Here is a 25,975-nt window from a genome sequence, read left to right on the forward strand (position 1 = left end):
TAAAAAAGAAAAAAAATGATTTTCAATCTACTGATGATTCCAATTATCCAATGTAAATTACAGCTTTGGGGGAAGATATTTTCTGTATTCTATGCGTGTGTGTGTGCCTTTTGTTCCTTGTGCAGATCAAGGTATGTTACTAGATTTTACAATGTCTTCTTTCATATCCAGTAGCCTTGGTAGGATGTTTTTTGTCTCTGAATAGATTCTCAATTATCTCACAACTGGACTGTAAATAAATACAAATTGTTGTCTTTAATAGGATGGGGGGGGGAGGAAGAAAGTAAGTAAGTAAGTAAGTAAGTAAGTAAGTGTGTGGGAAGTCGGCCCCCAAAGAAGAAAATATTAAAAGGGCAGAAAAATATATTTCCTCAAGGGATCTTGAAGAGGCAGGAAAGCATGCCCAGTTTTCTTAATAGCACCAGGTCTCCCTTCCCCAAGCAGGGACCAGATTTATAGAGATGCAGATGTAAATCGAGGAAGGTTGGAGCTAGAAGCTTGGGAAGACAAAGACACCTAAAATCTACATACCCCACCCAAACTCTAAGACAGGACATAATAGGATTAACCCACAGATGCCAAAGGGCAAACCCAGACTCAGCTCAGAAAACATGACACAGGAAATAGCCTCAAACAGGAACAGGAAATCACTCCAAACAAAAGGCTCAAGAGGGTATAAAAATCCACTCCCTACATGTGTTCACTCACTTTTTTCTGCCAGCCATCTTCCTGTCTGGTTCTCCTCTTCAATAAACTACAACCTTCTTTCTAAAGCAGTTGCCATGTTTGTTCCCAGTTTGGACTGAACTATGATGAAGACTTTTCTTCCAATGGAAGGAAGGAAGGAAGGAAGGAAGGAAGGAAGGAAGGAAGGAAGGAAGGAAGGAAGGAAGGAGCTCTCTTTAAAAGTGGAAGTAATACAGTATACAATATACCTAATTTCTATCATTAATGAAATCCAAGAAAGTGAATTGCCCGACTCTTTGCCCTCTTCCCCTGAAGGGAGTCTTATTATATCTGAAGCCACTTTGGGAGCAAAACTTTGCTTGACTTGGAATGAATAGTTGCTCTTCTCTGTGCTACTAAAGATAAAAAGCAAGCAACTGCTCTGTCCTTATTTCTTTTCAACATGATGGATGTCAGTTCTCTTCTGGAACTAGTGGGCTGCAGCTGACAATACCAGAATACATTCAATTCAAATGTACCAGTTGAATCTTTGAATGCACTATAAAGCTGGATACAGGTTCCTCTTGATGTTGGGAAAAAAAAGAATTAACTTGTCCTCTCTCACTCTCTTTTTTTATGGCAACTGGGGAAAAAATAAAACCAAGCAGAGAATATTTTTCTCCCATACGACCGCATTTTCACCTAATTTTATGTTATGCTGTTTGGTGGGAGATGAAGAAACTTGTGGCCCATTTCTAAGTTACAGAGAAAGAATGCTTTGAAAGTTACAGCACTTGGCAAAAGAAAAAAGGAGGGGGAAAAAGAATTAGAGACCTTCAGCTGATGTGAAACAGGGCATGGCATCAATTGAGCACGAGGCTTAGGTAAGGAAGACGATACACACTTTCATTAAAAGAGCTATGTTTCATGAGGAACTGAACTTTTCACGATGAAACTGAAGATGCTCAGTATATTTTTGGAGCTATAGTTGGGGTCAAGGCGTGTTACCATGGCATAACTCCAGGCAGTCTGAAAACTTAAAAATATACCTGGCTTAATTAGATCTATCCTTTCTGTGACTGGGTTCCTATAAGAAGGACTGGAAGAGGTTACAATGATAAATGACATATGTATTTGCAATTTTAACAAGAAACTGTGTTCAAGAAGCTGGTCCACCAGAAATATTAAAATAGGGATAGTTCTGTTAATATCTGCTGCTAACTTTAATCAAAGCCTGACACTGAGTGTCCAATCAGCAGCAGGACTCTAAGAAGTAATTCTTCTCTCTTCTTTTGCAAATTCAATTAAAAGAAAATAAAACCTTTAACTGTGAACAAATAAAATAGCTTTACTACTTGGATTAGAGAAATGCAAGCGAGATGGATGAGCAGTATTACACAGGTACAAGGATGAATTTAGCAGCTCTGAGCTCTTGAACACATTGGGGTGAGTCCTCATTTTCTGATAAAGAGGATTCATTGAAAACCTAGCAGTCTGTATTTACTGCCCATTTTAAAGGTACAGCACATATCTAACCATAACCATAAGGGGGGTGATAGTAGCCTAGTGGTTAAGATGCTGGGCTTGTTGGCTGGAAGGTTGGCAGTTCAAGACCCAAATACTGCATAACAGCATGAGCTCCTGTTCTTGCCTCAGCTTCCGCCAACCTAGCAGTTTGAAAGCATGCAAATGTGAATAGATAAATAGGTACCACTTTGGTGGAAAGGTAACATCATTCTGTGGGCTTCAGTGTATAGTCATGCTGGCCACATGAGCAGGGAAGCTGTCTTGGACAACACTGTCTCAGCTAGGAAACAGAGATGAACACCACTCTCTAAAGCAGCGATGGCGAACCTTTTAGACACTACCCAAAAACTGGCCCACCCCCTGCTCACCTCTGCTCTGCCCTCTGCCCCACCTGCTTCCCCCCACCCAGCTCTGGGGGTGCTTTCCTCTGGGGGGCATGGGGGAGGTGGGGCTGGGGTGACAGCACACGTGCCCACAGAGAGGGCTCTGAGTGCCGCCTCTGGCACATGTGCCATAGGTTCGCCACCACTGCTCTAGAGTCGGACATGACTGGACAGAGGAAACCTTTACCATACCAGTTCTCTCCTTCTCCCTTTGCAATAGGGTCAGCAAAAGTCTTGTGAAGCCATTTTTTTCTATTCTTCCTGCCTGCTATATGTTTCTACTGGGCCGGATATCCCCTGTGACCCAATCTGCTTCTCCTTCTGGCTCTTCAAAGCTTGATCTCTCACTGATTCACTGGGCAATTTCCTCACGTGTGAAACTGCCAGGGTCTCTCTCGCTTTTTTGTCAAAGCTCTATAAACTTAATCTCCCCAAGTTCTCTTTCTTTCTTATTGGCTTCAGGAAGTGGGACCCCTGGTTGGTCAAACAAGAAAAGCTTCCTGCTTTCTTCCTTTTATCTCTTGCTTAGCATAAGTAGCCTTTATTTCTTTAAAACATCATCTCTTATTTCCAGTGCTTTTTTTGTAAAAGAAAAAGGTGCCGGAACTCACACAACCCACCTTGCCTACCCTACAAGGTTCCATTCAAAAAAGGTGCCGGAACTCCGTTCTGAGGGTTCTATGACAAAAAAAAGCCCTGCTTATTTCCTTATTTCTCAGTCCATCTCTCTCCAGGCTATTTTTTTTCCTTTTCCTTCTTTTTCCTAGTTTTGCTCTAGGCAAATCCTTTTTTTCCCTTTTTCTCCCTAGTTATGGCTCTCTTGCACCCTAGCAGCACAATTTTTAATACATTTTCTAAATCTCTCAAGTTTTGTTTCTGGCTTCCTGCTCCTTGAAACCACAGAAGTCCTTACTTCTAATTTCCTTTACTGGCCCCAAGCTATCTAGCTGCAGTCATTTTACCTTTCTCTTACTCATCTCCTAATTACTTTTTCTCTCAAGGTTCTTCCTCTGATTCTGACTTATTTCAGTTTCCTGACTTATTCTGGTCAACTTCTACCAGCTTGCACCAAACTTTTACTCATGTAGTTATTTCTCAAACTTACTGCAAGCAAGTAAGTTGCTTGCTATGTTACATCTAACATAGGGATGTTTTCAATAAAATTATCACACAAAATTTCTGTAGCATTTCTTTCTTGATCTACTTTCTCAGCGCATTAAAACCCTCTGTGAGCCTTCAGTCCCACATCTGCTTATAGACAAAATTCTTTTTCAAGTCAAACTCACCTCCCAGTGACTTCCTGGCAACACAGGGCAGTAGTTTAGTGCTGTGTTTATTGAAATATTTCGTTACATACACAGACTATAGTCAGTGGTGGGATTCAGCTGGTTTGCACCACTTCAGCAGAAACAGTAGCTACTTTTTTTGTTGCCCAGGCCCAGAATGGACTTCCAGAAGCGGCATCCACACAGAGAACCGGTTGTTCACATATTTGAATCCCAACACTGACTATAGTCTAATATTGTTAGAAGGTTACTCATCAACACACTGTTGAGGCTTGACCTGCTTAGCTTCTGAGCTAAGACAAGCGAAGTTGGATGCTACGGATTCTGTATCTATATGCTTACTCGTGGTTAAATGCAATGGAACTTTCTAGTTATGAAATAGATTTATTGGCCATATAATCACAAATGGTCATTGTAAGACAATCTAGATTAATCCAGATTTAAATATGGCAGCACTGATATTAAGGTCTGGTGTTCATTGCCCCTAATCTTACAAACACTACCATTTTGTGAGGCTAGGGCTACATCCCCCCCTCTAAAAAAACTCTGATGGGAACATGACTAATAATTTGCATTGTTGATATGTTTGCTTTCATTTGGGATAGGTTGGCAGAACTCATCAACACATTAGGGACTTCTGCTATGATGTACGTTGTAATTCACATGTTAAATTACTTCAAAACTTACCATTTTAACAATCTGTTTTAATAATTGAGTTGGCCTCTTGCTAATAAATAATAGTGGTATTACTTTATTTTCAGCTGTATATTTTCTGGGAATAAGAAACAATAAGAAAGGCCATGCAAATTTATTTAATATGATATGCATTTATTGAGACATTCATCCAGTGATTAGCATATTTGATTTTTTATTTATTTCAAATTAGCATAAAATATTCATAGTACACAGGACTTCCACATCCCTCAATTTATTTAGTTCATCTATGGGCCAAAGTGTTTGTCTGAGAGAGGTTATCTGTGAAATGTTCACAAGGTTTTTCCTATCTTGTTTCAGATTTTGCTGACAAAATCTTGGGTCTTCTTGAATCTTCTTGGGTCTTCTTGGGTCTTCTTGGGTTAAATAGAATCCGTTGCAGTTTCTGTCACAAAAAACACAATCAATATTAATAAATAATAGAATTCAAAGCAAATACATTGGAGGAAAATTTTGTAGGCTTTTTGATTATATAAAACAATATCATTCTCCATTTGAGTTAATAATGAATGTCAAATCAATTTTTGAACAGGTGTGGGATTACAAAAAGCTAGACATTTTATTTTTATGATTTTATCTATAAATACAATTTTCAAACAATCAAATAATTATTATTTTTAGGGTGTTTTTTTTACCAGATACAAATGACGTCTGTCTACAAATACCAAATCCCATAAAGGAGACTACTTCCAAATGTTTCAAGCTCTCAATTGCTACATTAAGGAGCAGAGCTGATTTTCTCATTTTAAGTACAATGTGACAGAACAACAATCCTGGTCAGAAAAGGGATGAATCTTGGTTTGAAGAAAATAAAATCATAGGGCTGGAAGGGACCTTGGAGGTCTTCTAGTCAAATGCCCTGGCCCTTGCTCATCTTTCTTGAAAACTTCTAGCAATGGTGTACCCATAACTCCAGGAGGTAAACTGTGCCATTGGTTAATTTTTCTCATTGTCAGGAAGTTTCTTCTTAGTTCCAAGTTGGATCTCTCTTTAATGAGCTTCCATCTATTTCTTCTTGTCCTATCCCCAGGAATTTGGAAAATAAATTGATCCCTACCTCTCGGTGGTAGCGTCTCAGGTACTGGAAAAAAGCTATCATGACAGCCTTTTTAGTACCTCCAGGATGTGCAGAGTGATACCCTTAGGAAAATAATGTGTGTTATGGGCTAGATGATGGCATGGTGTTTCATTCCTCTCTTTCTCTTTCTGTGACCAAAAGTTGTGATCGCTACTGAACTGGTATGGAGGCATATGGTCAGAAGTTACTCCTGGTATAATTCTGATAGAATTAATTAGGAACTTCTGAAGGATGCACTATTTCTACCTATGGACGTCTACCATCATATCTTAACTTTGTATAATTTATTTTCATGTTTGGGGAAAGAAACTAACGAATGAGAAAAATAAGGTGCCAGTTCTTTCTTGAGTTCTCTAACTAGATTCCTTTATGAAACCAGGAGGCAGAAATAGAACAGTTTCTTTCAGACTCAGCATTATGTGGACATCTTAAAATCAAAAGCACTGTTATTTTAACAAATAGATGCTGTTTCAAACATTTTACAATTATTTTCTATCTCTAAAATGTTCAAATGTGACAAGCTTACCTGAATCCTGCTGACGTTCGGGAATTAAAAAAATCAGTATTGCTCAGTGTCAGCTGGATTTGGGATCAGGTATTCACGTTTTATTTCTCCATTGTAGTCTCCACAAAGTCCACAGGTATTGCCTTGCATCTTTGCAGAAGTTTTTATCTACATACAGTAAATAAATGAGATGTTACCATATAAGCTCAAGTGAATTTTCTTGCAATACCATTTTTTAAAGAAATTCTTGCACAAAAACAGCAGTCTGACTTACTCTAAGTGTGACACCATCATATGTCACACTTTCCAGGCCATATTCGGGAGCCTTGACATTAACATTGTTGGTTGTTTTCAAAATTTCAATGTTTGCTGCAAAGAAAAAACATCGCTTTAAAAGGCTGGCTGTTTACTGCGAGAGTTTTCAAACATGCATACAAACCCTTAATTCTATGTGGTTCTTGCTTCAGGATGTGATTCTTTCCATCCAATCATGTTTTCTATCAGATCTTTCAAATTTTGGGATGCTAATTTGCCTGAAGTACAAATATGCACATCCAGTTTGTGGGCAGGATATTCAGTCAACTGAAAGGAGTTACCCCATTATTGATAAATTTTTCTTTCTATTCAAATGCATTTTGCTACATTCTTATGGTATGTAGAAATTACTACTAAGTAATTCAGTAAATAATTATTGAAAAAATAAAGTAACAGAGCCAGACTACATGGAGTATATCAATTGATTTCTATTATCTAAGATAGAATATGATATCAGATGCAGTACCTTCTTTGTTTGTTGGCATTGGTGCTTCATTGTGTAACACATTCAGCATTCCTGAGGAGTCTTGGATTGTGATTTCTCTGCCATTGGTAAAATCAAAAAATCCATTTTGTTAGAAAATTAAACAAGGGAACAAAGGATAATAATTAGCAGAAAAGAGTCAGCCTTTCCGTGAAGAAATGCTTTTGCTATACCCACTATGGCTTGAACAGATGAAATTTGATACAAAGTACTAAAGTTGCAGTGGACTTGTAGCTCTGGTAACATGAAAACAGATGCAATTTTTTCTTCTCTTTATGACCCTGTATTCCCTTTTATCAGGGTGGAGTTGGGATGACTGAACGGAGCTGAGCATTTACTGGCTGGATGCCCTTCCTGACGCCTATGTGGAGTTTGCAGCAGATATTTTTTCCTATCACCCCAATACAGAAAGATATGATGTTGCCTAGGGTTGAAAAGATGCCATGTTCTTATATAATTCAGACTGACCTGAAAAAAATTCCCACTGTTGATCTAGCTCAGACATGTCAAACACAAGGCCTGGGGGCCAGATCTGGCCCATGAAGTGGTTTCATGCGGCCCGTGAAGCCATCCTGGAAACAGTGAGGGAATGGCCCCCACTGCCTTGGCCATGGCCCAGAGACCTTCCTTCTGCCAGAGACCCTCAGATCTGTCCCACTCCTGCCCAGGCCCCCATAGGCACCCTTGATGCGAACGATGTAGAGCTGGCCACGCCCACCCAGTAGGCCATATGCACTCTAGTCACGCCTACCCAGTAGGCCACACCCACCCAGGCCATACCCACCGGCCCCCTGAGGGCAACTGCAATGCTGATGTGGCCCTCAATGAAATTGAGTTTGACACCCCTGATCTAGCTAGAGGAAACTGATAAATAAAAACCTGTTACATTGTCACCAACAACATACACGGGTCCCTGGTGCTTTCCAAGCTTAGTTGTTTTCTTGTAGATGTTTCATTATCAAACTAGGTAACATTATCAGTGCACAAATATTCTCTTTTATCAGAACTCATACTGAGTTACTTCAAATCATCTAGCACACTTCTCCTAATGACCGGTCCTTTTCAACTAAAACTAAATGTCATAAAGAAATAAAGATTCTTCCCCTGTTCATGCTACCTTACATTTCTCTGTTGTTTTCCTTATTTAATTTGTGTTAATAAATTTATAAATAATTTATAATATAAATTTATAATATAAATTTATAAATAATATAAATTTATAAATAATTCATTAACTCTAGAGCTATGTCCTCACATGGTGTGAAAAATGCCTGTATGTAAATGACACAATAGGTAACAGTAATTTCATAGACTTTAATGTAACAGCATTTATGACAAGTCTATCGATAGAAGGTTATTGAACACCTAAGCTATCTGTGTAAGAATTCTAGAAACTCTGTTTATTTTTCTTTATTATTTTGTTTTACTAATTAAAAGTAATTATCTGCAACTCACATTCATGGCTACATGCTTGTTCAGATGAAGGCTGTCCTGTAATTCTGTCAAGGCTGGAGGCAGCCATATTATATTCTAGAATATATGTTTAGAGAAGGCAGCTAATTATTGATATCAGCACTTTAGTGCTGTGCTTACTTTTTGCGAAGTAATTCTATTATTGCCTTATTGCCTTGCACAGTTATGAAGTAAGAAGTATGAGATCCTAATGATTTGTATGGATCATATGTTTTCCAGCTTTAATTAGAAACCCAAACAGCATAACTACCAGATGATGGGAAGTACATTTTACTTTTTACCCCCTAAAGACTCACAGGTTTAGGCTTGCTAGGAATTCCATGAATGGGCCAAGTTTTGAACTTTGAATGATCATGTTGAAATTCATTGCTGTAAGACTCTGTAGGGCTGCATTAGTTGAACTGTTCAAACTCAGTGGGATTTTATGGCCTTTACTATTCGTAAAACCTGGCCATCGTTGCATGATTTTTTTTCAGAATTGATAAATTAAAAGCCCAGATTATAAGAAATCCTCTTATCAAGAATGACAGAATAATTTCTATTTAAAAAAAGCTTATCTTGGACCCATCAGCTATTTATTTTAAAAAAAACTATTGGAAAAGAAGCTATTGGAAAGAAACTTCCCATTTGGTTAAACTTACGTTACATTAATGGTTATGTGAATTTCTTTGGGGAAACCAGGTTTGGGATATTGGATCCATATTTGGAAGTGTGGTTCATAACTGTCAGATGTGGTGCAATCCTTAACTATCAGAAGGTTGCATTCTTTCTTGGCAATATTCGTGTTGAATTTCTTGTTGTCGAAGGTCTTAATTATTTCATCCTGCACCTCACATACAGCTGAGAAGAGATTAAATAGTAAGGTCAGAGTTAAACTTCAGTCCTATCTATCGGAAAGTGAAAAACCTAAACAAATCCTCAACTTTTGCCTAATAATTACATTAAGCATGGCAACATCTATAAACCTATCCTGCTACATAAAAAATTAAGGTAACAATTTCAAACCATGTTGCAAATATTGCTTGCTAATATATTTACCTAGGAATAAGGCTTACTTAAGAACCTCTAGTTGATATGAGCAAAAGCTCAAAGAGCAAAAGCTCAAGATAATGGGCTGAATCATTATTGATTATATTATTATAACTATTATATCATTAAATCATATTTAATCATTGCTATCATTAAAGTGGATCTGCTGAAATCAACCAGACGTAAACAACATAATAATTACCTTAAGTATCATTGATTTCAACCAGCCCAGCTGAAACCACACAAGGCTAGATTCAGCTCTATGCTAACTGAAAAATTGCCACAAAAAATAAACATAGGTAATATTGATCAGTCTTCTAGGTACTGGCTTGGTGTAAAAGCAGCATTAATTTACCTTCAACTCCTCTGGACAGCCATAAAGCTACATTAAATCTGCTTAATTTTGGATTCTGATAATATAAACTTGGGATGCCAGAGGAAACAATATCAGGAAAGAAATCATCATTGTACAAGGTTCTCTGGAAAGAAAATAATGAAGACATAAAGATCAATGCTGCTACAAATGCATTTAGATTTAACATTTCACTATGTAAAGAGAAATGTTTATCAGCTAAAACCATTATTTTATTTATTGAGCCATAAACAATAGATTGAAACAAAGTACAAGGAAGGAAAACACATTTTCTTCCATTCACCCAGTTCTATTGGTCACAATAATTTTGTATGGATTGTAAAAGGGTTATGAATACATGCATAAAATAGTCCCTAATATGCAGATTAAAAAGCAAAATATAGAGAATTGAGCTGTGACCATCGTAAATGTGTGATTATCACCAAGGACCTGATTCACAATCATTTGACTGCAGAGACACTGCTGTGGTTATAAATGGCAAGGACTGCTCATCACTTTTTTTCAGAGCCATCATAAATTCAGTTGCTAAATGAATGGCCACTAGTTAAGGACTATCTGTGCATGTTCATAATGCACCTGTAATACAGTATTGTTCTGAGTTCTCGGACTTTCTTTGCTCTAATACTTGAGGGAAACTTTGGTCTTTCCATTGAGATGTCTCCATTGAAAAAGTATGCATTTCTTATCAGACTTTCCCCCTTGCTCGATAGGGTTATGTGCCAAAAACCTCAGTCTCACCTATTTACCGTGTTTTCCCAAAAGTAAGGCCTACACCTACAATAAGCCATAGCTTGATTTTGGGGGTGGGCCTAATATAAGCCCTATTCCAAAAATAAGCCCTAGTTTTGGGGTGAGGCACAGGCCTACAAATCCAGTTAGGGCAGGAGTGGGGGTGTGGAGCTGCCCCACCCACCCCACACCCACTTAGCTTGGAGCCAGGCCTCTCCGTGCCAGCCCACCTCTTCTTCTGAGGCCTCTTCTACAGCCAGGCCTGCATTTCTCACTCACAGGGCCTTCGGGAAGGTATGTGCAGCCAAGAACCGAGCTACAGATTCAATCCATAGGTCAGTTCTGAAAGATCTCAGCAGCCAAGCACTAAGTTATGGATTGAATCCATAGCTCAGTACTTGGCTGCTTAGGCCTTCTGGAAAGACCTGACTGTAAAATGCAGGCCTGAATACAGCCGCAGAACTTCAGCCCCAGAAGAAGTGGACTAGCTGGGTGAGGCTGTCAGTGCTGGAGGTAAGGTAAGGCCTATCCCGGAAATAAGACCTGGTGTCTCTTTTGGAGGATAGATAGATAGATAGATAGATAGATAGATAGATAGATAGATAGATAGATAGATACTGTAGATAGATAGATACTGTAGATAGATAGATAGATACAGTAGATAGATAGATAGATAGATAGATAGATAGATAGATAGATAGATAGATAGATAGATAGGTAAGTAAGTAAGTAAGTAAGTAAGTAAGTAAGTAAGTAAGTAAGTAAGAAAGACCTGACCCAGCCTTATTTTTGAGTACAACAACATGGTAGTTGTTGTACTAGGTAGGAAGCAAGGAAAGTGGGTTTTCATAAAATATGTATAAGCAACTAAGTGACTGTAAGCAGAGACCCACATTACAACACTGTTTTTCATAGTGTAAATATTCTCAGTGTTAATGATGCATACAGTTTTGAAAGGCTACCTCAAACTGAGAAGACTTAGATATTTATTTCTCTGATCCAGTTTTCTTAATTCATAAAAATCTTCCCAAGTCAGGTAATAGAGAGTATTAGGATTTTCAAGAATAATTAAAGCATGTTTAGTTGATAAACCTGCTCAGATACGTGACCAATATATCTTCATAGTTTAAAATTAGTGGGGAAATGGCCTATATTTATGTCTCTTACTCTAGAAAAGCATACACACAAAATAATTAAGGATGAGAACTGATATAATTTACACACTGAACTTTTAAATGATCTCAGTATTATGTCCTTTGAAATACGTGCCTGTAGCTCAGTCTATTCTTTTCACTATATCTTTCCATTAATTATCCAAATTCAAAAGTGGAACCGAATTAGTAATTTGAGAAAATCGAAAATGATCACCTACACCGGGAACTTTAATGATAGCAACTTGATGATCTGGAGCTTTTTCAATAACTTTGAATAAAATCTCACGCTCAGGATTCTTCTGAATAACTGTGAAAAAGCCCAAATGATATGCAAATGCAGGAAGTAAATACCTAAACCTAGAAAAAAAATCAAGTTATGAATGTGATTTATTTCAAAGAAAGGCAACAAATTTCCCACCCCCTGAAACCAGCTTCCATAATTCAGCAATGTTCTCTCCCTCCCAAAATTGAGGGCGGGGTTAGAAGCCTTAATTCCCTTTCCATAATCCCAAAATGGCCTGAAATTGCTGCTTAGGTGTATTTGTGTTTATGTTTGTACATCTGTGCTTATGTGTGTGTGCACATGTGCGTGTGCGCATGTGCGCATGTGCGCATATTGTGGGGATAATGGATAGAGATTGTGTAGGCAATTTTTTCTCCATTTCTAACCATGAGGTCCTTCCCCCAAGTTTCAGCCACATTTCTTCCCATACAGGCAGTCATCAACTTACAAAAAGTTCATTGTTTGAAGTTTGAAGTTACAACAGCACTGGAAAAGTGACTTAAGACCGTTTTTCACACTTATGACCATTGCAGCATCTCCATGGTCACATGATCAAAATTCAGATGGTTAGAACTGACTCATATTTATGATGGCTGCAGTGTGCCAGGGTCATGTGATCACCTTTTTGTGATCTTCTGACAAGCAAAATCAATGGGGAAGCCAGTTTCACTTAACAACTATGTTACTAACTTAACAACTGTAGCAACAAAGATTGTAAAATGGGGCAAAATCCACTTAACAACTATCTCCCTTAGCAATAGAAATTTTGGATTGTAAGTCGAGGACTTCCTTTGTTTCCCACTTTCAATGTTTCCCATTGAAAGAAACATTTTAAAAATCCACCTTTGGAAGAATGAGAAGTTACTGAGATCTTACCCGAAATAATGTTCTAGTCGGAGAAAAGGAAGCTTGGTCCATTTCATTTTCAGTTGGACAGCTTTATAAATTGCAACTTGGCCCTCGGACAACCTGACTTCTATTCTGTTATCCTTGCATTCATCTCCCCAGCTCAAAGAATTCTTGAAGAGGATGTAAACACACACAAAATATGATAGAAATTGAAAGAAAAACAGTGTGTAGGGATCATTATGGGGTTGCATTGCTTCATTAATGGACTTTGTGTCACAATGTTGTGTAACCTATGGCTGTTAGCCATGCCTGACTGTTCCAAATGATTTGGAGAAATATTTTCTGCTCCATCCTAATTAAGCCTGATGAGTGCTACCAAAATGGATAGGGGTATGGTGAATGATTAAATCAAAAGAACATTTGCCATTTTTGCATTTTGATGCTAAAATTTCTTCCTGTTAAAGTTTTGATTAGCATTTCCTCTTTTACTTTGTGATTCTTAGAGTATTAATCTGGCACTGGAGTCCTTTCAAGAGCCCTATTTGAAGATGCCATTGATTTTAAAATGATTTTGATTTAATATAAAAATCCGGATTAACTTTAGGCTATAAATGTAGCCCAACAAAGAAAGTTTCAGAGTACATTGGCTTCCATAATGGAGGCTAATTGTTTAGTAAAAAAATAATAATCCAAAAGCAAAAGTGAAATAATAAAATAATCACTAGAATCATTTATTGTTAATAATGGAAGGATTTAAATTCTTCAGTATTTTAATAGGTACCCATTTACCAATGAAGATTTAAAATTGGAGCGCATTCGTCTGGATGTACAGTTTGACTGACCAGTTAAGATACTATACAGAACCCTCAAATTCCCAGGCCGCTGTACAGGCCTGAGGTTGAAGAAGACATAGAGTACAGGGGTAAGTATGGTTTTTAAAAATATGTTGTTCTATAAGGCAATGAAGTTTAGCTGAAAAGCAACTTTGCCACTGGAATTTTTTTTAAAAAAAATACCTGGAATCGAAAAGGTTGTATAAGGCTGTCAAGACAAGCTCTCCATTTAGTTTGGTTGAGTTTACTTGCAACAATTTTGAAATAGACGTTGTGGTAGTCACGCTTTTCATACAGGGAAACACTGTAGCCCTGCTTTTTGTTGTCACTCCTAACTGCTTCAAGCACAACAGTGACATATGGCAGAAGCACACCTTCAGGAATTATTTCCTAAACAGACAAACAAAAAGATGAGATTTTAATCCGTATTTTGATTAGGTAAAATTCCAAAAGTATTTCTTTGGTGAATTGAGCAAGCAGCAGATAAGGTAGAGGCATTTTAATCCTTCTTTTGTTTTGTTTTATTAAACGGGGCGTCTGTAATGTATTGGCCTTGTATGTTTAACTCACTTGCTTTATGTCTGACTGTTTGGTTAATGGTTGACCTACTTTCTGGCTGTTATGTAAGGTTGCTGTGCTGAGCTAAACTTGCTGTCTCCAGCTTGGTAATGAGGTTTGAGGTGGGAAACTGATGCTTTAAACCTATTGGTCACCGCCCAGAGGCTGACTGTATAAATAGCTGTGCAAGCAGCTATTCATTGCTTCCGTTCTGTTCTGATTCTAAATAAACTTGTTGCTGTTTGAACACTTCGGCTCGCTTAATGCCTTCAAGAACCAAATACTTAACAGCGTCTAAAACTGTTCATTAGATATTCCAACCAGAAAATGATACTGGAGTAGTAGCTTAGATAAGTGGGTAATGTTAGCAAAAGAAAGGACCTTGGATCTCTAGCTACCTGTATAATTTTGATCATTGATATTTCAATTCAACTGTATTTTGAGGAGTTCTGCACCTTTATAGTTTATTCTGGCTAGTTTTAGATTGATATCTTTAAACTGTAGCCCAACACAGAAAGTTTTGGAATACGCTGTCTTCTCTAATGGAAACAAATTATTTAGTCAAATAAAAGAAAGCAAAAGAGAAATAATTTAAACTAGGCTAAAAATAAATAGCTATTACTTGTATATACATAAGCAAAATGCTCAAGCTGTGCTCATTGCTAAAGTTGGATGTATTTGTGTATGTCTGGGTACGTAAGTGTGTGTAGGTATATAAATACATGTGTGTGTGTGTGTGTATGTGTGTGTATGTTTCTCTGTATTACATATTCTTTCCAGGGAAGATTTCACACACACACACACACACACACACACACACACACACACACACGACAACCTGTGACCCATTGCTGAGGGGAGGGGGCCAAATAATCTGTGGATTGTGTGGAAACTCTACCCTTGCTCCCCACTTGGTGTGTCCCCAAAATCCATCTCTCCTGCAGGGAGGAACTGAACAACCACCAGCAGTCCCTCGCCAGCCCCATCTCACTATGCAACCTACAGGTTTCTGGGACGTATACTTGGAAGGCATGGTGATGTTGAAGAGCCCACAATTTCCCTAAATTTCATTCCCATGGCAGTCATGGGTCCCAGTATTATGTAAGTTGGCCTATTTAAGTTACCTTGGTTCAATAGTTGTTGCCCTTTACTTTCCAATTTTGTCTAATTGTTTGTTACAAACAAACAGGGATAACAGTTTTAGTACTGTGTATGTGCCTATCTGTTATCTCTCTCCTATATCTATCTGTTTGTCTGTCTGTCTGTCTGTCTCTCTCTCTCTCTCTATCATCTATTTGTCTATCATCAATCTATCAACCATCTACCTCTCACCTATCTGTCTATCATCTATCCCAGGCTAGAAACCAGGAGACTGTGAGTTCTAGCCCTGCTTTAGGCATGAAAGAAGATTGGGTGACTCTGGGCCAGTCATTTTCTTTCAGGCCACAAAATTAGGCCTGGATGACAATCCACTTGGTAAATCCCTGTGGTAGCCAATGGATCAACATTTGGTGGATCTGAAAAGTGGACCCGGCACCTGAAGAAAGTGTTGAAGTGTTAAAGTACTTTTCTAAAGTGAAATTGGTTTTGTGCAGCCCTCTACCATCTGCCAGAAGAAACCCTGAAGCAAGATGTAGGTTGACTACTTGAGCCAATATTTTAAAAATGCTGGATGAATAAGCAGCTGAAATACCATTTCCATTCAGTTCAATTCAGTTCAATCCATTTCATTTTGTTTTACTTTTTATAAATAATCAGAAACGTATAAAAAGGAACTGGGGTTAATACGTTTTTGGATTCATACACATGTTGCCTTTCCTTCCAAGGTAGTAGCCAGATTATTAGGGAGTTTCATGGCAGAGAGAAAATCTTTATTTTGGTCAGCCCAGTCCTAATTAATCTCTCTAACCTAATGAGTTAACAGCATAATGGCCTAATAGTCCTTATCTCAACTGGTACATTATTTCTTATCCTTCTCCCCCCCCTGAAAATACATATATCATTTGATATATCAGATTCCTAACGGTGGTTCTTTTTAGAAGCATATCAATTTACTTCCTATTAATTATATAAAAACATACCTCCTCTTGCCAGCTGGAGTCATTTCTGCTGCTTGCTTCAGAATAAGGCAATGGATTGCCTGACTGCACCATGTAATACAACAATTTAAACAGAATTAGGGATACTGAGTGGCAGAGGACAAAGGTAGAAGAATGGAAGGGAATGATGAAGGTCTATCAAAACACAGGAGTAAATATTTTTTCTGTTTCTGTGTCCTAAGCATTAATTGTTGAAAGCCATTTTCAGTTATGTTAGAAAGTTGTGGTATCTGTGCAAACAGCAGCATTCTACATTTGTATCGGGGAACGGGAGGGCAACAAAAAGTTAAAGCAGTCATATCTACATGCACTATCAGATATTGTGTTGATGTAAGAATTGGTTTGTCCTTTCCAAAGTACCATCTAAAATAGTATAGGCTTAGTTTTAGGGATTGGACCCCCAGATCCAGGTCTTGTACTTTTTGGAATGTCCTTCAAGAAGCTAAAAGAAGGAAGCTTGGGGCATTTTAAGACACAAATCCGAAAGTCCCCATGAAGCTAAAGTGATTTTATCTACATCAGAGGAGCATGCATGCTTTGAAGAATTACTATCCTGTGGACTGATTGTATCAGCTCAGGACACATAGCATTGCTTGTATCAACCAAATCAGGTGAGAAACCTGTAGAGACCCTCAAATGGAAGTCTTGGTGCAATACATGAAACAGGATGAAAACAGCTGTATTACTGCAGCAGAGATTAAAATCTATAGGTAAAGGTAAGGTAAAGGTTCCCCCGCACATGCGTGCTAGTCATTTCCGACTCTAGGGGACGGTGCTCATCTCCGTTTCAAAGCTGAAGAACCAGCACTTGTCCGAGGACATCTCCGTGGTCATGTGGCCAGCATGACTAGACGCCAAAGGCGCACGGAACACCGTTACCTTCCCACCAGAGTGGTCCCTATTTTTCTACTTGCATTTTGACGTGCTTTCGAACTGCTAGGTTGGCAGAAGCTGGGACGAGAAACAGGCAATCACTCTGTTACGTGGCACTTGGGATTCAACCCGCCAAACTGCCAACCTTCTGATTGACAAGCTCAGCGTCCTAACCCACTGAGCCACCATGTCCCTTTAAAATCTATAAAGAAATACAAATATCCACTACAGGCTAAATTACACAAAGAAGCCTGGCTGGTATTCATTGGCTGAAACTACAGGGAGATTATGCCTGACCACTCAACATTTCAATTAGATGTTGGGGGGGTGGCACCCTTTTTAATGAATTAGATTGAAAGGAGGCCACCACTCATTCCAGCATTTGGAATTAGGTCTCTCTTCACTTCCAAGCAGCACTTCTCTGGAAACTTCTCTGCAGCTTCAGAGCTCTGCCCAGCCTTCTAGACTGATGGACTGGCTTATTTATTTATTTAGACAACTTATATGCTTGCTTAAATATAATAGCAGTTATATGAAATACCTTGCTGGTAAGTCATAAAAAACAGTCTCTGCTGGTTAATTTATGATTGTGGATGGGGAAATCTGATCTTCATTCTCTAGCTGACAGATTTGCTTGAGTTAAATTATTTTCGCATCAGCTTTGCCACCCCACAGCATTCCACAATCATGTCTCATTTGGATTCCTTTTCTCCAAAGAAGGGTGGAAGTATCAATCACTGCAATCTATCCATTTTAATATAAAAAAGGTCAGTTGAAAAAATCACAATAATATTGAGACTCACCTGATCGATCTGGCTTTCCCTGAAGTGAAGATTGCCTAGTTCTAGGGCTCCAAGTTCCTGCAAAATGTCAAAGAAGAAAAAGCAAAGCAAGAGTTACCCAAATGCACACTGCTACATGCATGCATTTAGGTAGGAAGCTCTGAAGCACTTCCAGGTGGAAAGAATTAGTGGGTGACACCACCATTGTCCACAGGATGCCCAGTTGGGAGTTCCTTTCATGTACCCATTGAAGTGGTACTTATTTATCTACTTGCAATTACTCGCTTTCAAACTGCTAGGTCTGCAGGAGCTGGAAAAAATGACGGGAGCGCACCCCATCACACAGCAGCACTTGGGTCTCGAACGTGGTCTTGCTGATTGTCAACCCAGCATCCTAACCACGAGAGCCACCATGCTCCTAGATGCTCACTGTTAAAGGAATAGACAAACCATATCCCAGCCAACAGAGATGTTGAGTTAATGCACATTGCAAGGAAAGAGTTCTCCCAGTTAGAATTGATGGGTACCTTCTCATCGGAGTGTTCAGCTGGCCTCTTGGTGCGTTTCTTTTTATCCCCAACTTTCTCACTCCATGGATGACTCTTCTCCTTTTGGTGTCTTCCATTAATATGCTTATTATGTTTGGTGTTGTCACTGCTGTCGCTGCTGCTGCTACTGCTGGTATCACTGCTGCTGCTGCTGCTAGTATCATTAAGTTGTTGCTTTTTTTTCAGAGGTTGGAGCTGAGGCCTCTTCTGATCCTGTCCCTCTTGTTCATTATCTTGCTGCTGACTGGCAGGAACTAGTTTTAGACCTATAATTTCCTTTAAACCAATCTCCTGAGAACCACTGCTTGATGAACTTTCAGTCCTCTCATCAGTGCCATCTGTAAAGATCTAGCATGGGATATGCCCAGAGAGAAGAATATCTGTCATCTCATGTAATCTGAAGGTTTAGGCAAATTGATATACAGAATTAATGTTCCAAGAGCAATACTGTCAATGTTAAAAGCACAGATTTCTCTGCACAGTTGTCTTACTCTGAAGCAAGCAGAAATGAATCCAACATATTGAAAAAGTGAGGGTTAGCTTTCCTAAAGAGCAAGGTTCTTCTGAAGATACTGATGTGTTGAGCAGAAGATAATATCATTGCACTTGGCTTAATGCTAAACGGTCATGCTGAGATTTCCAATCATATGTTTCTGACTTGAGTAGTTAGCACGTAGGAATGGGCAGTGGGATTGCAGGAGATTGACTCTTATATGGGGGTAGTTTGGACTAGATGACCTCCAAGGTACCTTCCAACATCATCATCATCATCATCATCATCATCATCATCATTATTATTTTTATTTTTATTATTATTATTATTATTATTATTATTATTATTATTATTATTATTATTATTATTATTAACCTTCACTTCATCCAGATTTGAATTTATCTGTGTAAACGGACCTCTTGCAGAAGTTTGCTCTCATGGAATCTTATAGGCCAGGGGTCCCCAACCCCCAGTCCGTGGACTGGTATCGGACTGCGGCATGCCAGCAACTGGTCTGCACAAACAAGGAAAGCCCCATCCACAGGATGCAGGCAGCACACAAAACCACACCCTGTCCAGTCTGCAGAAAAACCTCTCTCAACGTAACCAGTCCCTGATGTCCAAAAGGTTGGGGACCTCTGTTATAAGCCACATTCCATGAACTGTAAGCATTGCTCTTTTATTTAATGGCACTCAATCATATTCATAGTACTAACTATGCTGTTCACATTAGTTGGCAACTTGTCTACACGATGATTTATGGAACTAACTGCATAGTTCATAATAGGAGTGAATTTTGGTGCTGGCAATATGAAATAATAATAATAAACCTTTATTGTCAAAGTACAACAAAGTACAACAAATTTGGGAGTGTATTAATTTAGGTATTATTTATTATTGTTAATCACTTGAACCTAATAGCCTCTCTCTTCCTAAGGGATAACAATCTGTTTTTGTGGAATAAGGCCATGATTTTCCGGCATCCTCACATATAGTCTCTGTGTTTAAACAAATGTTTCTCAGGACCATATAAATTTTGTTTATTACTCTGCAGAGCAAAGCATTTGATGGATTTCTTTCTGAAGAAATTAGAGGAGAGAATGCAGTTACTTGCATAGTAGAGCCCTAACAACCCACACAGTATTTTCAAAGCCAAAATAACTTGGTATTTATAAAGGAAAAGAATATCACCCTAACAGTATATAACTAATAATTTATGTAGTTCTCTATGGTATTTAAAGATATTGCTATAACCCATAAAGTTTAAAATAACACCATCAAATGTTTGCCTATAGATCCTGTATGATGGTGGGAGGGGGACTTGAATGGTTGCTAAGATACCTTCTCCCAAAAAGTAAATACCTTTTTCAATTTTTTAATTACTAGATCCATTTCTTCATTTTGTAACAAATGTACCATCTGTTCAGCAACACGAGCACCTCCTTGAACGGTGAATCGTAGCTTCTCAATTGGAACTTTTGGATCAGCTGAAATTATTTGAATTATTATTAGTGGAACTATTGATACAATCATTGTTTTACTTTTAATATAAACACACACACGCGCGCACACACACACACACACAAACACATATATGTACTTTAGTGACATAGCAAGAGCCATTTGATAGTAATATGAATTTAGCAACAGAGTATAGCAGTACCTAGCTGACTTTGGCTATTCTTAAAGTAGTCATAGAATTGGGGCTGCTTAATACTTAAATATGAAACCACCAGGGATTCTAAGACTTCAGGCAAGAGTGTAAAGTCAAAAAAGCATATTAAAGAAGGTATTGGCTAACCACTACCATATTGTTGCAAAGAATAATGGCTATGTAATTATCAGAGTCAACCTAGATTTGAGGGCACCTTTATCTTTGTCTAAAAGTCCTACTGTTTCCTCCTAATGTTATTTTTATCTCTGTGTGGAAAATAACAATAAATATAATACATAATGCTGCATTACTAAACATTAAAAAGAGTTCTTGGGCTCCAAGATCACTGCAGATGGGGACTGTAGCTAAGAAATTAAAAGACGCTTGCTCTTGGGAAGGAAAGCCATGGCAAATCTAGACAGCACACTAAAAAGCAGAGACATCACCCTGTCAACAAAAGTGCGTATAGTCAAAGCTATGGTCTTCCCAGTTGCAATGTATGGCAGTGAAAGTTGGACCATAAGAAAGGCTGAGCGCCAAAGAATTGAGGCCTTTGAACTGTGGTGCTGGAGAAGACACCTGCGAATCCCTTAGACTGCAAGGTGATCAAACCGGTCAGTCCTAGAGGAGATCAACCCTGACTGCTCTTTAGAAGGCCAGATCCTGAAGCTAAAACTCAAATACTTTGGCCACCTAATGAGAAGGAAGGACTCACTGGAGAAGAGCCTAATGCTGGGAAAGATTGAGGGCAAGAGAAGAAGGGGACGACAGAGAATGAGATGGCTGGATGGAGTCACTGAAACAGTAGGTGTGAGCTTAAAAGGACTGCAGAAGATGGTAGAGGACACGAAGGCCTGGAGGAACATTGTCCATGGGGTCGTGATGGGTCGGACACGACTTCGCAGCTAACAACAACAACAAAAGGAGTTCTGAATTAAGGATCAGCAATTGAGAACAGTAATCCAGAACAGTGGATAATTTAAATTAGTAAGCGGTAAAAGAATTATTGGTAGCTTAACCAGTTGGATTTCATCATCTTTTTGAAATATACTATTGAATTTATGTCATTACTACATCATTTACTTAACTTAATTACTAGGAGTAAGTGTCATGTATTCTACATAGAACTATGTGTCACAGTGAGATATTCACAGATTAGAACACAACACTTAAAAGCGCCATTTATATTGCTTTTTCCTGTAGCTCTTACGTTTTTGGTATGAACTAGAAATCTAGACAAAAAATAAAATAAAAATAAATATGACTTACATTCCTTAAGGGAGAATTTGAAAACATATTCTCCAATGTAATTGTATATAGATCTTCGTAGAAGATACCCAGCATACATATCTGCCCAGTGGAAGCAAGCCTTGCAACCGAAGGTACAGGCATCAAAGCATTGTGTTTGGTGAAATGATTCTAAATACTTTTCCAGCTGTGCATCGAGATTTTCAGCTGATTTTTTTTCTGATGGAAGTGTGTCCTGGTTGAATAATGAACATATTCAGACACATTTTTCCCCCAAAGTTTATTTATTTCCCTGAAGGTGGCCAATATTACTTTTTTGAGCAAAAACAGCAGTGTAAGTGATACCTTACAAGCTTACTATCTATCTAATTATCACATGACATGATATTACATTGGTTAATCTTTAAGGTACCATTAGATTATTTTATATTTCACTCCTTTGGATAAGGATAAATAATTCAACTGTGCCATAATATTTTAACTTGATCAAATCTGGATGCTACAATAAAAGAAATGCAGCTATTGCTTCAACAACATAAATGATATCTAATTTTCTGTTCTTGTAGCCAGTAATGGTCAATCCACTGCGATCAATACTAGTTAGTTGTCATTAATGATTAACATGATTAACTCTGAATCAAATTTTGTAAGCTTTAATCACATTATTGGATCAGAATGTATTCAATTTACTTTTCATTAAATACTAGACACCTGGATTCTAGATATAAGAGAATAAACAGGCGGTGTGTGTGTGTGTTCCTAGATGTCTCTAGGTTAATATTATATTATATATAATACAGGTAGTGACCGTTCAAAGTTATAACAGCACTGAAAAAAGTGACTTATGATCATTTTTCAACTTAAAATCTTTGTGGCACCCCCCCCCCATGATCATGTGATCAAAATTCAGATGTTTGGCAACTGGTTCATACATATGACCATTGCTTATGACCTTTTGCAACCTTTTGACAAGCAAAATCAATGGGGGAAACCAGAATCACCTATATTAACTTATCCACTGCAGGGATTCATTTAACAACCGTGGCTAGAAAGGTGGTTAAAAACTCACCTAACAGATGTCTCACTTAACAGCCAAAATTTTGGGCTCAGTTTTGGCTGTAAGTCCAGGCCTACCTGTATAGTATAACGATTGCTTAAGTTATTGCTAGTATGTTGGTGGGAGAGGAGGATAGGAAACAATAAAAATAAATTATTCCATGCCATTTCTATTGCATATAACACCAGCAAACAAATAAACAACCTCGGGAAATCCAGTGTGGGTTACCTTTCTTTCATCCTCTTTTTTTGATGACCTATCAAAGGATTCTACTATTGTTCTAGACAGATTTGCAGGGAAGAAAACAGGAGTAGATACAGCAGCAGTTGCCTCTTCAATATTGCTTGTGATAGCAGAGGTCTTCACTCTGCAGGAGAGAAAGAAACATAGAGAACGTTGCTCTAGAAACACAAGCGTGGCCGAAAAAGGATTGAGATATGGCTTATAATACTGAACTGGTGACAAAAACCCTCTCCTTCCATTTTGCTCCACCAGCTCTTAACATGACGAGTCACACAAAATTAAGATGGTGGCCTGAAGTTGTTTTCACAGTTAGGGATAGAAATGGTTTCTCGTACACGCCTCTAAGAGAGTCATTCGTTGCACCAGCCCCTGCTTCTGTAATTATAAAGCAGAGACTGTATAGTCCAGGCAGAAGGAAAAAAACAACAGTGAGATGAAATTATTTTGTTTGATTAAAAAAAAGAGCATTGACTCATCATAGAATTCCCTATCATAATTCTCTGAGAATTTCCATTATTGCGAATTAGCTAATCTGGTTGCTTAGTGTACAGGATCCCATAGAGCAAGTTCTTTATTCTGCTGTAATAAATGACTCTCTGTTAATTATTTAAATAGCCTTAAATAATTAATTCTGATGTTGTCCAGATATATTAGGACTCTCAGAATTTTTAGCCAGAATTGGTCAATTCTGTAGCTGTGACTGTATATGGTTTATATCCTCCATATTCAGACAAGGTTGGTTAATGCTATCTAAAAATTTCAAAAATAGAGGGCAAAAACCCATAATATATTCTGTGCCACCCTGCCCCAAAATAACTCTTTAGATTTGAATGCATTATGTTAAAGATTTGCAAGATCAATTTCAGCCCCACAAAGAAGAAATCAGCTTCCTGAGAAGTTTCTTTTATTAATATTATCTATAGTAAGAGAAGAAGGGACGCGGTGGCTCAGTGGGTTAGGACGCTGAGCTTGTTGATCAGAAGGTCGGCAGTTTGGTGGGTCGAATCCCGAGTACCACGTAGCAGAGTGAGCGCCTGTTACTCGTCCCAGCTTCTGCCAACCTAGCAGTTCGAAAGCACGTAAAAATGCAAGTAGAAAAATAGGGACCACTACGGTGGGAAGGTAACAGCGTTCTGTGCGCCTTTGGCGTCTAGTGATGCTGGCCACATGACCACGGAGATGTCCTCGGACACTCTTTGGCTTTGAAACGGAGATGAGCACCATCCCCTAGAATTGGAAACGACTAGCACGCATGTGCAGGGGAACCTTTACCTTTACCTTTATAGTAAGAGAATCTTGTAAGTCTGACTGTTATTTCTTTCTCCTCCAAGCATCCCCCCCCCGATATGTACGTGAATTACTGAGGTGTTTGCCTGAGTGGCTAGTGCATTCCTTCATCTTGTTTTGAATTTAAGCCATGTTTCTCTCACCCCCCACTGCTTTGGTAATGAATGTGGCCTATCTCTGTTACCTTCCTTACTTAGTACCCACATGGACATATTCTCTTTGTCTTTCTCTCTCTCTCTCTCCACTTATGGTGTATCTTGAAAGCCGCTGATGTCATTGCCTTGGGCTTGTTTTAGGAACATAGGCTGATGTTAGCTGTCTGGCTGTGAACTGAGAAGCGATCCTTGTACCCATGTTGAATGTGAAGCTTTTCAGCATTTCACATTCAGGGCAGGAAATCCAGAACGCACCATCCTTTCTATCCGAAAAGTGGCTTTGCATTCCTTTCATCTCTGCTGCTGAATTCATAAGGTGTGCTGCCATTGCAATAAGTAAACAACAGAGAACAAATAAGGTTTATTCCATCCCACCCCCAAGTTCTCTCTTATTCATAATAGATATGATAACCACACCTTAAGGTAAGCTTAGCTAGAACATTCAGGAACTAAAAATACAAATAAAAATCCGTTAACTAGATACACTTGAGGACAAGCTGAAGGGATCAAAGAAACTACAAATCAACTTGCATTATATGATGGCTCATCCAGGCAAAATTGATTAAAAGGAAGTAGATTTCACATTTTCAAATTCAATAATTTAAACCATCCTGAAATCACAGGCTGTATATCTCTAGGCACAGATCATTGGCACTCCCACCTCCTTACTCCTGCTTCTTTTTTTCTTAGCCCTTTCTAATTTTTTTAAGCCAATAGCCTAGATTTATCACCTTAATTATCAATTTTTCCTCACTGAGCATGGGAAGCCAGCAAATCGAGTTGCATCACAGGATACACTAGTTGTTCTCTGCCAAATCACATAGCACAGCAAGAAGATGCCTGAGAGTTGAGTATTACTGTTTCTTTGTGCTTTGGCAGAAAGAAAAAAGTTACAAAGAAGGCCTAAAGGTAGAGTATGAAAGAGGATTTGTGATCTGTGATTCCCTACTTGAGGGAGAAATAAAAACGGAACAATTGTACACTTCCTGACTACAAGAGGTGATTCTTTTTTAAAATAGCAGCAACATTTTACATATATACATGTGGGTATAATTGTTTATTTTGCATTTATTCAACTGACGTGGTGGACCTTCAAACGCTTAAATAATCAGTTCAAACTTGCATGGATGCCATGGCTGCACTGGCTTATTTTTGCTTGATGTGCAAATGACAGTCTGTACCTCAAAGAAGTGGCAAGATGAATAAATCTAAAAGAATAGTCACTGAATTTTGATGAGCCTTTATCCGCTCCATATTTTTGACAATGGCTTGAAAGCTACAACTGGCACATCATGCA

At 38.4% G+C, this 25,975-nt stretch overlaps 1 protein-coding gene across 1 annotated transcript in view; it reads right to left on the reverse strand.

Annotated features, from left to right (window-relative positions):
- LOC310638882 (vitellogenin-1-like) overlaps positions 1–25,975 on the reverse strand; it is a gene marked incomplete at both ends in the record, with an annotated part of 97,217 nt that overhangs the window by 43,779 nt on the left and 27,463 nt on the right. The window contains 13 exons of the mRNA XM_083360243.1: positions 6,434–6,528; positions 6,941–7,017; positions 9,073–9,271; positions 9,816–9,939; positions 11,935–12,073; positions 12,876–13,018; positions 13,865–14,071; positions 16,321–16,383; positions 18,015–18,071; positions 18,521–18,889; positions 20,397–20,521; positions 21,899–21,920; positions 23,222–23,360. Coding sequence (XP_083216369.1) covers positions 6,434–6,528; positions 6,941–7,017; positions 9,073–9,271; positions 9,816–9,939; positions 11,935–12,073; positions 12,876–13,018; positions 13,865–14,071; positions 16,321–16,383; positions 18,015–18,071; positions 18,521–18,889; positions 20,397–20,521; positions 21,899–21,920; positions 23,222–23,360 — 1,759 coding nt within the window. The remainder of the gene's footprint in view (positions 1–6,433; positions 6,529–6,940; positions 7,018–9,072; positions 9,272–9,815; positions 9,940–11,934; positions 12,074–12,875; positions 13,019–13,864; positions 14,072–16,320; positions 16,384–18,014; positions 18,072–18,520; positions 18,890–20,396; positions 20,522–21,898; positions 21,921–23,221; positions 23,361–25,975) is intronic.

The sequence above is a fragment of the Vipera ursinii genome (genome assembly GCF_947247035.1).
Source record: "Vipera ursinii genome assembly, chromosome: 3".
NCBI lineage: Eukaryota > Metazoa > Chordata > Lepidosauria > Squamata > Viperidae > Vipera > Vipera ursinii.